Here is a 17,024-nt window from a genome sequence, read left to right as displayed (position 1 = left end):
AGGTTGTTTTGTAAAAATTTGCCTTATCTCATTTTTGTTGTGATTTAGAGGAAAGGGCCGGAGTTACACTATTTATTGGTGAGAGGGTTTAACTCATTTAAGGTATGAAATCTCCCAAGAGCAAACAATATTTAATTGAAACCGTAAAGGTGTGTCTCTTACTAATTTACAGTTCACTTTTTTTTTCTGAGTAAAATAAACCATTTGAAGATATATCTATAAATATAATCAAAATTTTACTCGTTTTGGCCTTTCAATTGTCTTTGTGTAATCTGATTTTCTTTACTCATTTCAAATATAACCATCAACCAATGTTACATCATAGATTATATAGTGCATATAAGTATAAAGAACATCATTTAAAAACTATCTCTTTTTATATATTTTTTTTCCCAAAATATGGTGCCAATGAATTCGTTAAATCGACCATTGCAAACTATCGACTTTTTAATAAATCGTAGGTTTTAAATATTGAACTGATGTGTTCAAATATATAACAATTACTAAACCAAGTAATCACATTATAAAATTTTCTAATGGAAACTAGGCTAAGTGGTTCTAGCCTTGGTGGAAGAGTCGTCCTGTTGGTCTAGGTCATGGATCGATTTTCCCCAAACGCATAATTACTCAGCTTTATCTCTTTGACCACATGGGTATGAGTCCATTGCTTACAGTCCATTTACATATCTGGGAGACCCTACCCGTGGGATACCTTCTCTCCAGAGAGATTAGTCTTGGACTCCTCCATAAGTCTTGGGATTTACTCTCTAAATTAAAGAAAAAAAAAATTCCAATGGAGTGAGTGATGTTATTTTTTACTTATTATATATATTTGAATAATTGAATAATTGCAGATACAACGAAATTGAAAAGCAATATAGACAACTAAAGTTCAAGTTTTTCATAAACACTGTACTTACACATGTATTTTTTCCAAACAAAGTATTTCGAAAGTTACCAAATAAAACATAGAAAGTAAGACGTAAAAAACAACATAATTAAAGAAAATACACAATTTATATATGTCAATATTAAGTCAGGATAAGAAAGAAGAACCAAATGTAGTAAAGCTGACTAAGACATAGCTGACATGTGTGGTATGAACTATATGTGGTATGACAGTTTTATACAATTTATATGGCCCTATGAAAATCTTTTGACAAATATCTCCAACATGTTGTCAAAATTTCTATGCCATCCTTACGGCTGAGTTTTCACCCGATGATTGAGTTGTCAAAATTTTAGCTGAGTTATCACTACGAAACGGCTGAATTAACTTTTTCCGGCTGGCTGAGTTATGAACAACGCCTAACTTATGAGATGTCGTTAAGGTTGAGTTATGGTTAAGCACCATAACTCAGCCGTCATAAGCTACTTATCGTACAACTCGGCCATTTTACGGCTGACTTAGTAGCAAAAGATTAATTACTATAATATCATTCAGTTACGCTGACTTATTAAACAATACAGCTCAGTTACAAATTTTCAGTTGAGTTATGACATTAAGCGGATGAATTTGACAGCAATTTTTTTGCTATTTAATTATTGTAATAGTATTCATGTTGCGGCTGAGTTATAATCTTGTTTGATGGCTGATTTAGTTAGGCTGATTTACATGTTCATTTGATTGCTGACTTGCCACTTCGGACGCATCATCAATGTCATCATTCCTTGTCATCATCTTCTCCGAAAATATGAAACGTGGTTCCTTCGACTATTGTTCTTCAGCTGGTTAAAAAGTGAAATATTTACATGGTTTTTACCTTCTTCTTCACCTTTTTTCTCTTTATTTTCTCATTGTTTTTGACTTCTTAATTACACTCATTCTTATTAATTCTCCTCATTTTTCTTCATTTTCCACATTAAATGGCGGATGCCACGGCCACATAAAACGAACTACTCATAAGTCATAAGTATAGATGTCTTCTTCCATACGAACAGATCCAGTTTAATCACATACATTGTGATCAGTTGTTAATGTCGATGTCATTATATAAGAGAATAATGTGGGATCCATCTATAAGAGATGTGTGAATAACTGTTTTAAAACGGGACATGATGAACATATATACGATATAGTCGTCAAAGCATTTGAGGTGGTTGCCCACATCAAGCATTTAGACAAGTGCTCCCAAACAGTCGCAGGTTTAAAATGAAACTATATAAGTCCTATCAAATGCTTGTCGGAAACATCCTATTGGACAATAGGAGATTCCCATTGAATTCTTTGCAACTTTAATACCTAAAAAAATATTTTAGAAGTTCCAATGCACTCCCGCATAAAATGGTAGCATTTATGTATGTGTTTACTCTACCATAAAATATTCCCTCTGTTTGGAATCTACGCTTTTTGAAGGTTTTTTTGTTGGTACCATTTTATTAGATATTTTCATAATTTTCTGCATATTTTTTTTATATTGATTTAATAGTTTATTACAAAAAAAAACTATTAAAATGAGACATAGGGAGTATTATACTTGCAATATCAATATGTTATACCCGGTTATTCGACTAAAAAGAATATATAATGAAGTTAATAATGATGGACCATGACATTTTATTAATTTATAATGATATTAATTTATAGATAAATTAATATTTATTATTCATAGTGTAAATAATTATTAATTTGTAGATATATATTTTAGTTGTTTAAATTGTTAAAAATTAAGATTTGAGACAATTTTACCAATATAAAATTAGACTTTTGGATGTTATAAATTTTATGGTTTAGAATTAAATTTTTAATATTTAGAAAACATTATTGACAATAAATTACGAATACTATAAACAAATTCACTTATACACATGACATACATAAATTTTAAATTTATGAATAACAATATCAATTATAGTATTTAAATGGCCTATAAAGTTATCAAAATGAAAATGATGCATATTTATAAATTAAAAACTTTAAAATTTTAGCTAGATTTATGGTATGTTATAGAGTATTTTATATCATTATAGTTAAAAAAATACAACATAATAATTGTTTTATAGATATAAAGAAAATTCTAAATTTTAAAACATACATTATTATATCAGCATATATATATATATATGTATGTTTGTAACTTTCAATGATTATTAATTTATGATATTATTAGGACCATATTTTATTTGAAGATTTCAAGAAAGATATTATCTTATTATTTTATCGAATTTTGTTATTTTTAAACTGTTCCGAACAAAAAAAATGCAGTGAGCGTGGATCGAACACACGACCTTCAAATCTTCGGTCTGACGCTCTCCCAACTCAGCATCAATAACTAAACAAAATATTATAGACGAAATATAATAAAATCTTATGTAACCTTAACAATTTACATATCTTTTGTGAAATGTTTCGTTATCATATATAGATAGAGATACAACATGGGATGTTTTCAAATTATAGACCAATCAAGAGATATAGAAATTGACAACAACAAAAAGAGAAGGGTTTGATTAATGAATCGAAATTACATCAACTAAACCCTAAGAGAACACTTAAGAAAGACAATGAAGAAACAAAGAGAGAGAAAAGAAATTGCATGACGAAACAAAAGAGGTGAAACATAATTAAGCCACGATCTCAAAGGGACATGAATAAATTAAGATCAGGCTTGTCTTGATCTTTTTTTCTTGGTCAGCCACCTTAGCTCGAGATCCTTAACATCATCATCATCATCATCATCATCAGGCACCATGACTTTGTTTTTCCCCTTTGAGATGAGACTTTTTGATTGGCCAGAGCCTAAACCATTCTCTTGCAAAGAAAACAAATCATGACAAATATTGGTGGAAGTTGGATAAGGAGGAGCAAAAGGAGGCACCATGGCTTTGGAATCCACTCCCGTTGAGAAGAGTCTTTCCGGGTGACTAGAGCCCATTCCATTCCCTTGCAAAAAAAACAATTCATGACAAGGATTGGTGTTTCCAGCAACAAAATTGAATGGACGCACACGAGGACACACGGGACCGAACAGATTCGTTGTTCTCCTAGTGGCTTCCATATCCAAGTATGAGTTAGGGATGTTTTTAATGCTATTGCTGCTGCCTCCTATGGGCTTAGATGGACCAAGAGTGAGATCAAGATTAATATGATCCTCATCATTTGAAAAAGCATGTGAAGTGCTATAGCTAGGGTTCCCGGTGAGGGAGCGGTCTAGAGCATGAGGAGGAAACATGGTCGTCTCCATTTGTTTGACTCCTTCGCCAGTGGAGAACAGGTAAGGCCTGCTGCTGCTGCTGCTATCGCCTCCTCCATACCTAAAACGCGAAAGTGACAACCCTTCATAGCTGTCGGAAGGACCAAGATAAGCATCATCAGAATGCTTTGACCCGAACAATATCCGCTGCCTCTTCAATTCTTGCTCCTTTCTGTGGAATTTCTGGTGAGCGGAAACTGACCTCCGGCTTGGGAACTCCCTCCTGCAGATATCACAGAGGTAGGTTTCTTCATCGCTTACTGTTCGTACTGTCTCTAAAATGAAACGAGGCTTCTCAAGGATAGTCCGTTCAGACACAACCTCTTGAGGAGACTTTGGTTTCATCGTCACCCCCTCCTCCTCGGACACAACGACACTTTTGAGTTTCTGATCATGTTTGGGTGGGGAGGAGGAGTTTGTTGAAGACGCAGGCGATTGATTCTCCATAGCTTGTTTGGTGAAAATTTTGCTCTTTTGTGTTGTGATTCTTCAGAGAAAAGAGCCAGAGATCCATTTTATTGATGAAAGGTTTAGCTTTTTAAAGTATAAAATCTCCCAAGGACAAACTTTAAAGTATAATAAATTGACACCATAAATCAACTTTGAATTTGTAGTTTTCTTTTAAAAGATATATTGCTTTGTATCTGACTAATTTACAGTTCACTTTTTTCTGTGGAAAATAAATCATTTAAAGTTAATATAATCCAATTTTTACTAGTTTTGTCCTTCCAAATGGCTTTGTGTAATCTGATTTTCTTTACAGCTCATTTCAAATACTACCATCAATAATTCTTACACCTATAGACGTGGTTATGCCTCCAAGTATAAAAAATATTTAAGCTATCTCTTTTCATATATTTTTTTTTTTTTAAAATGGCGCTCGTAAGTTCGTTAAATCGACCGTTGCAAACTACCGACTCTTCAATAAATCTAAAGTCAATTATCATAAGTACTTAGATGAAAAATATATTAACTGATCTGTTAAAATAAATAACAACTAGGATATATGCCACGCTATAAAGTACAGATCAACATTTTCTTCAAAAATATAATCTAACATCTTTTTCAAAAAATATAATATAATAATAATAATAACTATTGTTATATTTGTTTTAAAATGTTATTTTGTTTGAGATAGTATTTACTTTTAATATTCCAATTGTTTGATAAATTTACATATATCTTTTTAAATACTAATTATTTTAGAATATTATAATATTTTCATTTGTTCGATGTATATTATCAGTTTATATTGTTTGTTGTATTTGCATTATTATTTGGGAATTATATAAAAATATTAATTATTATATTCTAATTGTGAGCAAATAAAATTTATTAATTTATCAACCCCAGAAATTTAGTTTTACCAACCCGCCCATGTGGAACATTAAAGCACACGTTTTTTTCTTCATAGATTGAGTAATATATCTTCATCTTTAAAAATTTTAAATCACAACATATGCAGAAAAAATCTACATATTTATTTATCATATGTATTATATAATAATTCAAAATATTTTATAAATGAAATAAAAGAAAGATAATAAGAGTATCATAATTTAAAATCTTAATAAAATCTTTCAATTATAGTTATTAAAATAATAATTTGGATACTTAGATATAAATCTTACTTTTTAACATTCTGATTGGTTTCAAATTTTTTAAAATTAATTAGTCATAATTAATTAGAGAGAGAAAATATTTTTTTTGGAAATCAATAATTATTTAAAATATTTTATTAGTCTAATATTAAAATTCAATTTTTATCTTTTATAAGAATTTAACATTTGCCTTATATCAATGGCATGAAAATGTAATATTTTACACTTTATAAGATTAGTTTCATATTTGTACTTCTCAATTAATATAGTAGGATTACTAAACAATTGTAATCAAAATATTATATTTTATATTTAATGGAGTGATGTTATTTTCATTTATTTTTATGTATAATTTGAATAATTGCAAATACAATGAAAATGTAAAAGCAATTTATGTATAGACAACTAAATTTGAAGCTTTTCAGTACTTACACACGCCAGCTATGTTTGGTTCTCCTTCTTATCCTGCCTTAAATATTGACAAATATAAAATGTATTTTTTCTTTAATTATGTTTTTATTTTATTTTTTACTTTCTATGTTTTATTTTATTAATTTTTGAAATACTTATTAGAAAAAACATACCTAAAATGACAAATTGACAATTTAAAATAGGTGTGCATGAACTTTTACGATTGCCATTTTTTTTTTTTTTTTTTTTTGTAAAATATGATCGCCAGTTTGATACCATCTTGCAGTCACTACAAGAAAACAAGGCCAAAACCGACAGACGTTATGACAGAAAACAGTTTGTCGGTAATTATCAACGGGATTCCGACCGATTTTTTATGCTGTATGAGTTTGTCGGTTTTCCGTCTGTACATTACCGACAGACAAAATCCGTCAATAATTTGTCGGTCGGTCTGGTAGATTATTGACAGAAATACACCGTTAGTAACATCCGTCTGAATTCAGTCAGTAAATATTTCCGTTATTATAATCATTTTTAAAACTATTTTTTTAATCGATTACCGACGGATTCCGACCAGTTTAATTAATATCTGTCGAAACTTCGTCGATAAACGTATATGTTATTGTAGCCGTTTGTATTATTTGATTACTGATGGATTTTCGACAGTTTATACTATTGGCCCTGTGAAACTATTGGACATATATCTCCATATCATACATTAGTTATCCATAAGTAATGGTTCATCACCACATAATACGATTTAACTAGATATTTTATTTTATCACCACATAATATAATACCTTTATGAAAATCATTTTGATGCTGCCAACATTACAATTTTTTCGAAATTCTATCATATAGAATAACAAAGTAGGTTTCAATTAAACTTATTCATACAAAATAAAACCTTTTGTTCAAAAAATGCATATTAAACTTTTGTACCACATCTATTGTGATAAGTTGTTAATGTTGATGTCAAAAACATTAACAACGAAGTCCACATCAAGCATTTAGAAAAGTGCTTCCAAACATTCGAAGGTTTAAAATGAAACTATATGTTCAATCAAAAGCTTGGCTGAGACATCTTATAGGAGATTCCCCGGGAATACCGTGACCCAACAAGACCATAGAAGTAAATTATGACAAGAGATCAAAGCAATATGAAATATATATATATATATATTTTACCGTCAAGACATAAAGTTTTTCTTTTTTTCCTAGCAATCCAGTATCTGATATGATATTACACGCATACTTGCGTTGGACATAAGTATATATATATATATATATATATATATATATATATATATATATATATCCCCGTTCAATTTCTTGAAACTTCAATTCCTAAAAATTTTAGAGTTTCCAAGACCGTAAATAAGACTCTATCATTGATCATCCATCATACTTTATGTGGAGACATCTCGCAAACCAAATCAAAATAAAGTTCGGTTGGGAAGAGTAACCCTAGACAATGAAGTGAAATCCATTCCTTTCTAGACATAGACGATGGCTGCAAGGAATACTCCAGGACATTAAGTATGCGGAACTTTGTAGTCAATTCCATCCCTAAATGCTAAATCGTTCGGTTTTGTATCATTTTTATATCAAGAAAAATTTTAGGGTTTGGCAAGATGGGGACAAACAATCAGAAGTGTTCTTCATTATCTATGTACACGATATACTATACCATATAACTTCGATATAGAAAATATAATCTATAATATATGTGGTGTATATAGTATTATAAGTTACATAAATACATATATCAAAGGTAAAACGGTAGAAATACTACAAATGTCTCTTTAACAAAGGATCTCAAGCAAGACCCAGATTCTCTCTCTAACTTATGAAAAATAAAATTAAAGCAAAAACCCAGAATCATTAGAACAATATAATCATGAGATATAGGCACTGATAATCAAAAGATTCATGAATTACATTAAACAATAACAAAACAGATGATTTGAAATTAAGAATAGAAAATTACATGAGGTGAACAAAAGCCGCAACAGCTATAAGATACCTCTAAACTGAAAATCTCAAAGAGACATAAACGATAATCACGGGGCCCCAAATCTTATTCTAGCTGATGCTAATCAAGATCTCCTTCTTAGTCTTCCGCCACCACAGCAGCTTTGTTCTTTCCCTTCGAGATGGGACTTTTCGAGTGACTAGAGCCCGAACCATTTTCTTGTAAAGAAAACAAATCATGAGAAAGATTAGTAGCAATAATAAGACGAATCAAGCCAGTTTCTAGCAACAAAATGGTATTTAGACACACGAGGACGGCACGTACTGGAGTCATGATTTTTTTTGTGGTTCTTCTGCTGCTTCTCCGATTCTTGGTCCTCCTTGGGGGTGGTAGTTCGGTGACCGCCAAGGGCATGAGGGGTTAGGAACACTCTGTTGCACAAATGACAGATGTAGAGCTTATTGTTATACTTGGGCGGATTTTTCACGGCCAAAACAACACTTCTGAGTTTTTCATCATGTTTGTGTGGTGAGGAGGTTGAAGAAGGCATAGATGATAATTGGTTCTTCATATTGTAAAAAACTTTGCTGAGAGTTAGAAGAGATGTCCTCTTATCTCTTTTGTGGTTTGAGAGAGAAGGAGACTCTATATTTGTTGAGAGGACTAATGGGAAATAAAGCTATTTATTGGTGTGTTTCACTCATTAAAAGGTATATAATCTCCAAGGGCAAATAATATTTAATTGAAACCATAAACCGACTTTGAATTCATAGTTTTCTTTTAAAGGATTTATTGGTGTTAATCTGACTAATTTACAGTTCACTTTTTTTGGTTTTTCTGTGGAAAATAAACCATTTGAAGTTATATAATCCAATTTTTACTTGTTCTGTCTTCCAAAAATAATATTTTTGTGAGGACTATGTACCAATATGCTTTTCATAATCTGAAATTTCTTTACTCATTTCAAATATAACCATCTATGAATATTACATTAGACGTGGTTATCGTTAAACTATAAAATAAATTCTAAAACTACTTCTTTAAAATATATTTTCTGAAAATGGTATCTTTTAGTTCATTGTAAACTACTAACTCTTTAAGAAATTGAATGTAATTTTTTGTTGATACTATTTATATATAAAATAGATATTAACTGATATATGTGAATTAAAATAAAATAAAAAAATAAAGCAAGTACAGTAATCACAATATATATTATACTTTCACTCTTAGGGAGTGATGTTATTTTTCACTTGTTTTCTGTATATGTATATTGAATAATTGCAAATACAAAGAAACATAAACGTACTGTATAGAAATTTAAATTTACGTTGCTTAAGCATTGTAATTATACACTCCAGCTATGTCTAGTCAAATGTAGTAAAGCTGTCATTGTATATATTTCCCTCTTTTTTTTTGTTTTTTTGGACATTTGTATATATTTCACTATTTCAGTTTCTTACTTTCTATGTTTCCTTTTGCATCTTATTATTATTTTTTTCTTTCTTTTGTCGATATACTTATTAGGGGGAAAAAAAATTACATACAACGACAATTTAAAATAATGGTGCACGAACTTTTAAAAAGAGCAGTTTTAATTATTCCTAAAATGTTTTTTCAGTCATATAATTAGAAAGATATTAACATTCATACCATGAACGCCACGTTTCTCTTTAGTGGCCCTATGAAAACTATTGGACAAATATTTCCAACATACATTATTTGGCTAACCATTCTTTGTTGGGCAAACCTTAGGTAGTTTTAGCCCACGTTGTGACTTAGGTGTTAGTTCGAGAAGCAATTAAAAGTTAGTGGTCTTTTCTACTGCAGATGTAGAATCTATCCTCATGTAAACCCTGGCAGTGATAACAAATAGAGAAAGCTATGACTATAGTTCCAAGCTCATCCCATCATAATCGCGACGTCTCAGCCCCTAAAAAGCATATTGTACATTGGCATGCATATATGTGGATAAAAAATGGAAAAGCATATGTCGAGCGAGTTAAAAACTTATTAAGGCATCGATCGGGTTAGGAGTTGTGTGATAACTCTCGATGAGATTCCACAAACAGATAAGTGTAGTGCGAATTCAAATTTCACAAACAATAAATGATTCCAATTATTAGAAGACCAAACCGATTATGAAATCACTTGGCTTAGAGCTGGCGCAGAGACCACTTCATATTGGAATATATATACAGTTTCTTTTAGGTTTATTCACACACATATACAACGCATCATAGTACCTAACAGCTCCCATGAAATTTAGACAAGATTTAGACTTATGTAACGAACCAAGTTGTCTCAATTCATATTTTTAAGAAAATTTAAACAATTAAAAAATAATCTATAAATTAATAATTATTAATTTACACAATAAAATAATAATTATTAGTTTAAAATAAATTAATATCACTATAAATTAATAAAATATTATGGTCCTAACATAATTAGCAAAAGCTGAAGATAAACAACTTCAGAGAAAAGATGCTAAGGAGGCCAAAATGATAGATCTAAAAGCCAAAATGAAGACGCTTCAAGACAAGCAAAACGATCCTCGACCCAAAAAGACTCAAACCTTTAACAAGGCAAAGAGAGATGCAGCAAAGGTGTGATCTCTTGCTCAGATCAAAGCTTCAGCGGCAAAACAACCCATAAGTAATATATAAAGAGAACAAAAAAAAGTTAATCTTTTTTTTTTTCATTTTTTTACATGTTTTATTTAAACCTTCTCTTTTATTTGGACAGCTCTGACCAAAGCTCCGGCAAACGTGGAAACTCCAGCAAACGTGGAAGCTCTCGCAGCGGCAGCGGCAAAAGCAAGGTCTGGTGGCCGTAAGTTAACGAGGATAAAGTTGATCGTTTTTTTCTCATTTTATCATGCATGTTTTAATTAAGGTTTTTCTTTTCATGGTTATTATGAGACTTTAATTATTATTCTAGTTATATGTATGTTGTTTAGAATGGATATCCTAATCTTGTTAACTAGATTAAAATTTCTTTTATTTATATTATAATTTTAAAATAAAATATAATTTATATGACAGTTTAACATTATAAACTGAAAAACGATTGTCATTTTTTTTAGTATGAATATGAAAGATGTATTTCGGTGAATAGAGATCTGAATTATTTGTATTAAAAGTTTGAAAAGGTGTTAGATAAGATTTTATTTTTAACTGCACAATAAAATTTCGGAAATCACAATTAAATGTGATTAATGAAATCAATTAGCTTGGTTTAGAGCTGGCGAGAGACCACTTCATATTGGAATATATACAATTACTTTTAGGTTTATTCACACACATACACAACGCATAATTGTACCTAACACCCCATTAAATTTAGAGGTTGTCGAATTTTGGGATTACTTAGTTCGCAATGACAAACAAAATATGAGTTTAGAAAATAACGAATCCAAGATCATAATAGTATAATAAATATTATCAAGAAATATTGAGTTTTGGTTGGTAGACTAATCACATCAAATAAAAATCTTAGCAAATAAAATATGTCTGTGTCCCATAAACATCACATACATAAATAAACAAAGAAATTGGAATCAATATACAACAACAACTCCAAAGTGGAAACAAACATAACAGGTGAGATGGCCATGTGATTTATATTTTCCACCCACAACCTTCTCTATGTTATATTGATGACCAATCAAAACAAAACCACTTAACCATCATATAAACCGATCTTAAATTTTGATTAACCACTTAACCATCAGATAAACCGGTCTTTAAATTTTGATAAACCTTGGATTGACTAGGCAATTTTATAAAAGGCAAATTACTCCAGTAACCGAGTTATTCTAAAATTAAACCGAAGAGAAACTAAACCGAACCAAAATTAAATTTTGAAATTGAAAAGCAAAAGCGAATTTAGTAAACCGATACCATAATCTGAACGGTCCAAAAAGTATTGACCCCATCTCTCTCTCTTGGTCGCTCGTTCCGAAAGGCCAAAGAAAAAGGAAATTTTTTGTTTTTCCATCGAGAGAAGAAGAAGAGAGAGATATTAAGAAGCGCTGAAGACGGAAAAGACTGTTTTGACCTTGTCGTCTCCGTAGATCATTTTTTTTTCTTCAGCTCTTCTTCTTCCTCGTTTGCCGATTCTTCTCCTTCTTCGATTTTTTATTTTTTTTAATAATCTATTCGCCGCTATGAACGAGAAAGCCAACGTCTCTAAGGAGCTTAATGCCCGCCATAGAAAGGTTTCTCCAATCTCTCTCTCTTTTTTTTTTTTTTTTTTTTTTTTTTAATTTGCCTCCGAGATTCGTGGATTTGTGGTCAATATATTTGAATTTGGTTGTTAACGATCGGTGAGATCGATCCTGGATTTTTGATACGGTCTCAATTCAATTGGATCTGTGTGTTTTTTTAGCAGCTACTGTTCTTCAATTTTAGGAGATGTTTTTGTATCCTCTCGATCTCTCGCCTTTTTCGATCGTTTGAGCTTTAGGATTATGGTTTATAACTATTTCGATTTGTTGTCTGTAACGGATCACGATCGGGTTTTTTGAATTTTGTGATATGTTCTAGTTTCATGGAGCTTGATCTTATAGAAAAATGTTTTTCGATTTTGCTTGGAAAGAATCGGATAAAGGGATGGAAGGAGCAGCTCTTAGCGTCCCTTAGGGATTTTCATTTTTTTAGTTTGGTAGTCTTTGAGTTATCTGCAGTGTTGAAACTATTGGTTTTTAGTTGAGATAGCTTTGTGGCCTTGGTGAATGCATACATGTAATATGTATAGTAATGATGTCTCTGAGAACTTCGCTCTTCATTGACGAAGTTTATCTCCTACTTGTGGCTGCAATGAGAACTTTGATTCATTTTGGTTTGTTAAACATGTCAAATTCTGATCATTTGAATTTTTTTTCGTTTATCTAGACGATTGCTTGAATATTCACTTGATTTTTGGTGCTACTTTATTTGCAGATTCTTGAAGGGCTTCTTAAACATCCAGAGAACAGAGAATGTGCTGACTGCAAAACAAAGTATGGTTTTTGTAGCTGATTTGAATTATCAGCATTGTTATGCTGGTTCATTTTTATATTTGGCTAATACTATTCCATTTTTGCTTTGCAGAGGTCCAAGATGGGCTAGTGTTAATTTAGGTATCTTTATCTGCATGCAATGTTCTGGGATTCACAGGAGTCTCGGGGTACACATATCGAAGGTAGTCTCTCAGTTTCCTTTCTACATTTGTTTTCTTGATGCTGTATTTTTATATGATAGCTCAGATGTTAATTTGATGAATAATTCATTCCATTTGGCTCAATTTCTCTGCAAATTTTTTCAATTTGGTTTTCTACTGGAGTTTTATATTTACATTTTCATCTTGTATTTTCCATCGCAAGAGCTGAAAAGTTTGGCATGAATGCATTAAATCTCCTCACCTTCTTTTGCTATCACTGTCGTCTATCCAGTTTACACACGAACGTAAGCAGTTCTGTGCAAATTTACATGATTAGGTTTCACCCTATGACTTTTGTTTGAGAAGGGTCCTTCTTGTCAAGTAGATGTTAACCTTAGCATTTGCAGCACAAGCTACTTCTCTTTTCTACCAACACATCTGAGTGTGCTGATGGGTGCAGGTTCGATCTGCCACTCTAGACACATGGCTCCCCGAGCAGGTTGCATTTATACAGTGTAAGTGTCTTTCAAACTTAATGCTCTATGGCCGAGTCATGGGTTGGTTACTTGGTTACGCCATGTAAAGTGTATAATCTTTTACTTGCATGCAGCAATGGGAAATGAGAAAGCAAATAGTTACTGGGAAGCAGAGCTGCCCCCAAACTATGATAGAGTTGGAATTGAGAATTTCATACGGGCAAAGTATGTATTTCTCTTTTCATTGTACAAACGTTTCAGTTAGTTCCACCTTATTGAATTGTCTATCTTGCTATTCATATGGACGCCGGAATCATTCTTCTGACATATGACCTTTCTAGGTATGAAGAGAAGAGATGGGTTTCTAGAGGGGAAAAGGCTAGATCACCCCCTAGAGTGGAGCAGGAACGGCGAAAATCTGTGGAGAGAAGTGGGCCTGGATATGAGCATGGGCACAGTAGTAGTCCTGTAAATTTGTTTGAGGAGAGGAAAACTATTCCAGTATCTAGAACAAAAAATAATGTTGCTGCAACGAGGATAAATCTTCCCGTACCTCCCCAAGGACCCGGTCAGGTACTAAACATACTTCGCTGAAGAGATGTATAGACAGCCATACCTTTAGTTACAATTCGTATTCCTTTGATCTTATTTAATAATCTTAGGATATCAGCTTTGAGATCATTATATTTGTCAATGCATATGAAGCTATTAGATCATTATTTAACTCGCTTTGTTTTTAGGGCCTTACAATCTTTCAATATCACTTTTTAACATTATCCAAACCTGATTTTTCTGATACATGATGCTAAAAAATAACAGGTTATGCCACAGCAGAAAATGGAGTCTGCAGCCGCTCCAGTGGAGACAAAAAAGCAAGCAGTAAATGTTGCACCAGCATCAGATCCTCCAAAGGTGGATTTTGCTACTGATCTCTTCAACATGCTATCAATGGATGATTCAACTACAAATACGTCAGAGGCAACTCCTGCCGATGATAACTCATGGGCTGGCTTTCAGTGTATGTATCTCTCTAGCATGTGCATAATTAACATTGTGGCACACTTTTTCCTATCTTTGTTAACTTTATGTTAATCGTTCTGCTCTAGAAAATGCTTTGGAGTAATAAATATATTAATTTCTGAATCTTAAAATTGTAGCGGCTGGAAGTGGTCAAACAGCAGAGAAAGTTGTCACAACGAAGCCGGATGAGAGCAGTTCTCCTCCAGCTCCAGCTACTGGGATTGAGGATTTGTTTAAAGACACACCTAATTTAACAGTCCAACAAGCACCACAGAAAGATGTGAAAGGCGATATCATGAGCCTATTTGAGAAGGTAAATACTTAGTCAATTATATACTCTCCTCAGATTTACTTAATTACTTCTTTGTTGGGTCTATCTACCTTCCTACTGATATTTAGCTTCCAAGTTTCTATTTTTTATTTGTATGGTTATTTAACTTACAAGTTACTAAGATATCGACTGATTCTTTCAACACAGATTCTTTGATTTGTCTCTTTTCTCACTTACTAAGATTCCTTCAACGATGAACATTTGGAATTCCAGACCAAAGTCAAGTGATATAACTCTGTGTGTTCCATTTGTTGCAGACAAATATAGTGTCGCCTTTTGCCATGCATCAGCAACAGGTTGCTATGCTTGCCCAGCAGCAAGCCCTGTACATGGCTGCAGCAAAAGCAGCAGGAGGCACTCCAAACGGCGTGAATCAACAAGCTGTTGCTAATGCTCTTAACTTAGCTTCTGCAAATTGGTCAAACACTGGTGGATACCAGATCCCCGGAATGACTAACCCAGCAGGTGGTCAAGCTGATCTCCAGAAACTTATGCAAGTAAGATCTCCCATTTGCCTTTTTTTAGCAAGTTCTATATTACCATTGACCAAGTTCTTGCAAAATACTCACCATTTCTTGCTTCTCTGTTATCTCGCCTTAACTTTAGAACATGCACATGAACATGAACGCAAACATGAACATGAGACCTGCGCAACCGCAAGAAAACACTCTACAATACCCGTCTTCCAGGTGTGTACACAATACTAAATCTCTCTGTCTGTTTCGTTTGAAAACATCATATTGTGAAACAGTATCCTTTCATTCCATTTTTGTGTCACGTCTGATTATATTATTCTAAATCAAATCTTATATAAACATGCCCCGACTGGGGAAAGAGTGCTTTCTTGTTTTCATAAATCCACTGTGTCAAGTCCTAATTTGTGACATCTTTGTGATAGATTATGAAAACTGCTTAACCTAACTCTCACATGATCTTTTGGTTGTTATTACTGATGCACAGCTTCTACACAATGGGACAAGCTAATCCGGTGAACGGTTCGACCCCAAACTCAACCGGTAAACCTCAGTCATCATCCGCGGCACAGCCAACAAACACAACACCATCTTCACAATCAGGCAAAGACTTTGATTTCTCTTCCTTGATGGATGGAATGTTCACAAAACATTGATCAAGAGAGAGCGAGATACTTTTCTGAATTTGCCTTTTTATCTTTGTTCTAAATTTGAAGAACCAAAAGAATATATATATACAATCATCATCCCTGGACAGTTTCTCTGTTAAACAATTTTTTTCTGTTACTTTCTTTGGAACTGTATGTTGTAGCAGCGGGGCTTTGATTTATGATTTTTACTTGATTGCTGAAAGATTAATAGATGTAATTCTTGTGAAGAAAGAAAAAAATTAGATTTATCCATGTGATGTTGAATGTCATTATGGGTGTGACCGCCACAAATCCTGGATTGTTCTCCACCACATACTGTGTTTTTTTTGTTTTTGGGTAACAGTTTCAAAATTTCGTCAATATTTCTTATAAATTTTTATAAACAAATAATAGTTTATATATACGTATTATCTAGACCGAGTTTATATATTTCATGTTTCTAAATGTGTTAATGCCCAAAATCTATCCACTTATTTGTATATGTATTACATAACATTTTTCGATTGTTTTAGTCATATCCTTTGTATTTGAGAAATAAATCAGTTTCGAAAATAAACATAGCTTTGTTTTGGGACTGTTTGTAAACGCAAGAAGTGTTTATTTTTTCCGTTTTCACCATATTTCGTGTGTGTTCACTGTTCACTTTTTCTTTTCGATAACTAATTAGTAATTATTTTGAATGTTTGAACCGAAAAAAACCCACACATGCATATAAACGTTACATTCACAATATAAATTAGTTAAGCCAA

General features: G+C 32.2%; 1 protein-coding gene and 1 long non-coding RNA gene across 5 annotated transcripts; one reads left to right on the top strand and one right to left on the bottom strand.

The window, feature by feature from the left end:
* Positions 1-8,089: 8,089 nt before the first annotated feature.
* On the bottom strand, positions 8,090-8,868 carry LOC147935433 (uncharacterized). The gene is made up of 2 exons (XR_015571232.1): positions 8,505-8,868; positions 8,090-8,398 (listed from the first exon to the last, which is right to left on the bottom strand). It is a non-coding gene; the product is annotated as an uncharacterized LOC147935433 (long non-coding RNA).
* A 3,244-nt stretch (positions 8,869-12,112) lies between these two features.
* LOC104725955 (ADP-ribosylation factor GTPase-activating protein AGD5) lies at positions 12,113-16,477 on the top strand. 4 transcript variants are annotated; one of them, XM_087473503.1, is made up of 11 exons: positions 12,113-12,402; positions 13,127-13,185; positions 13,277-13,367; positions 13,786-13,840; positions 13,936-14,026; positions 14,143-14,374; positions 14,633-14,819; positions 14,959-15,134; positions 15,410-15,649; positions 15,759-15,841; positions 16,113-16,477. In XM_087473503.1, the coding sequence occupies exons 1-11, from the start codon at positions 12,352-12,354 to the stop codon at positions 16,279-16,281; spliced, it is 1,434 nt and encodes a 477-aa protein (XP_087329629.1). In that variant the 5' UTR covers positions 12,113-12,351; the 3' UTR covers positions 16,282-16,477. The 4 variants fall into 4 exon arrangements, with proteins under 4 accessions (XP_087329629.1, XP_087329630.1, XP_010443012.2 ...); XM_087473504.1 differs by having other exon boundaries at positions 12,132-12,402; positions 14,636-14,819; XM_010444710.3 differs by having other exon boundaries at positions 12,132-12,402; positions 14,621-14,819.
* The last annotated feature ends 547 nt before the right edge of the window (positions 16,478-17,024 follow it).

This window comes from Camelina sativa, chromosome 11, assembly GCF_030686135.1.
Source record: "Camelina sativa cultivar CO46 ecotype springtype chromosome 11, ASM3068613v1".
NCBI lineage: Eukaryota > Viridiplantae > Streptophyta > Magnoliopsida > Brassicales > Brassicaceae > Camelina > Camelina sativa.
This window is presented reverse-complemented; position numbering and strand designations above follow the sequence as displayed.

Excerpts from the sequence above, each read along its gene's own strand:
- LOC104725955 (XM_087473502.1), top strand. Across the intron at positions 13,841-13,935 it reads GCAGGTTGCATTTATACAGT|CAATGGGAAATGAGAAAGCA; the intron begins GTAAGTGTCTTT and ends ACTTGCATGCAG. Across the intron at positions 14,027-14,142 it reads GAGAATTTCATACGGGCAAA|GTATGAAGAGAAGAGATGGG; the intron begins GTATGTATTTCT and ends TGACCTTTCTAG.